This window comes from Triticum urartu, chromosome 3 (genome assembly GCF_003073215.2).
Source record: "Triticum urartu cultivar G1812 chromosome 3, Tu2.1, whole genome shotgun sequence".
Taxonomy (NCBI): domain Eukaryota; kingdom Viridiplantae; phylum Streptophyta; class Magnoliopsida; order Poales; family Poaceae; genus Triticum; species Triticum urartu.
This window is the reverse complement of record NC_053024.1, coordinates 650,239,963-650,241,458: the sequence shown is the minus strand read 5'-3', so window position 1 is coordinate 650,241,458 and position 1,496 is coordinate 650,239,963. Positions and strand designations below refer to the sequence as shown.

The 1,496-nt window shown below is 50.9% G+C and overlaps 1 protein-coding gene across 1 annotated transcript; it reads right to left on the bottom strand.

Annotated features, from left to right (window-relative positions):
• Nucleotides 1–585: 585 nt before the first annotated feature.
• Nucleotides 586–1,289, bottom strand: LOC125548988 (putative lipid-transfer protein DIR1). Its single transcript, XM_048712490.1, has one exon. It carries the CDS (start codon nucleotides 1,199–1,201, stop codon nucleotides 881–883), a length of 321 nt encoding a protein of 106 aa, XP_048568447.1. The 5' UTR covers nucleotides 1,202–1,289; the 3' UTR covers nucleotides 586–880.
• Nucleotides 1,290–1,496: the final 207 nt, after the last annotated feature.

Below are 1,496 nucleotides of genomic sequence, written 5' to 3'. Positions count from 1 at the left end.
AATGTGCTATGAACACTTAATAAAGCTAATTAAATTATTTTTCATAATATATGTATTTAGTATTTTCCAAATATGAACAAAATTAAAAAGAAAATCATGTATGTGATGTCAGCATGACGAAACCACATGGCTACCTGGCCGGCCCACTGTCTTTTGTTTCGCCTTAGCCTTGCCCGCAATTCGGCGCGTGAAGCGCCAAACTGGAGCCCTCGTGGATAAGGCCTTTACGGATATTATGAGCTATATATAAATTACTAAAATTTGTTTACATTTCCCGAAGACTCTCCTCCCATGGCCTATGATCTTCTATTTTTGCAGGAATGTGTTTCAGATTATTACTCCATTCGTTCTTAAATATAAGATATTTTAGAGATTTCAATACAGACTACATGTGAAGCAAAATGAGTAAATCGACACTCTAAAGTACGTCAATATACATCCGTATGTTGTCCATATTGAAATCTCTAAAAAGACTTAGTTCTAGAAACAAAGGAAGTATTTATTTAAAAGTTTCACAGAACTTATTGGAATTATTGATAGATGATCCAGAAAAAAATCTACAAACATATAGAGAAGGACTAAAAGTTAACTAACACGGGAAACAAGTTTATTTCTGCGACATGGCTGTAGACACACAGCAACATCACTTACGAAAAGCAGAAGAGGATACAAAGGTACTAGCATGCATGGCCAACACAAAGCATGCATGCACGCACGCAGGAGCGCGTTCGGATCAGCCAGCCGACCAGAACGTACGTGCTCCTACGAACGACTGAAAGTTGACAGCAAAACACCACGTTACGATCTACTGGTGCAACCGGCGACCGGCGGCGGACCGCGGCGGCCGGCGCGTATCGGGCTGCATAGTGCGTGACGGTGACTAGCAGGAGGCCGCCCCGTAGCCGCACTTGGCGGGGATCTGCATGGCGCGGTTGCCGTCGATGTCCGGGGACAGCGCGTTCCTGAACTGGCAGAGGCACTTGAAGTTGCCGCCGCGCACCGCGTTGCAGCACGCGCCGCTGGGGCTGGCCTCCGTGCTGCCCACCGTGCAGTAGGACTTGCAGTTGTTGACGACGCTGTCCCTGTCCACGTTGCAGACCCTGAGCCCGGCCGCGCCCGACGCCGCCGCCACGACCAGCAGCGCCACCAGCGCGGCGGCCACGCCGGCGCTGCTCATCGTCATCTTCCTCCCGGCGGCCATGGCTAGCTAGCTGTCGGATCGATCGACTGGTGGATCAGCTGCTGCTTGATGTGTGCGTGTGTGGGGGGCAGTCGGTTGTCTGGGTGTGTCACGGTGGGCGATGGCTAGCGCTTATATAGCGTGGGGATACCGTGGCCCGTGACGACGCGCATGTGGCCGCGGGCTTGGCCGCATTAGGTCACGGGCAAAGCTAGCCAGATCAGATCGTCGGCAGGAAGCCATGATACATTCAACGGGAACGTATATTTCCACGTACCTGCATGCGGTACGTGCTGGCAGTGCAGACCGAGCCAAT

Coding starts and splice junctions, on each gene's coding strand:
- LOC125548988 (XM_048712490.1), bottom strand. CDS start 1,201: ATGGCCGCCGGGAGGAAGATGACGATGAGCAGCGCCGGCGTGGCCGCC.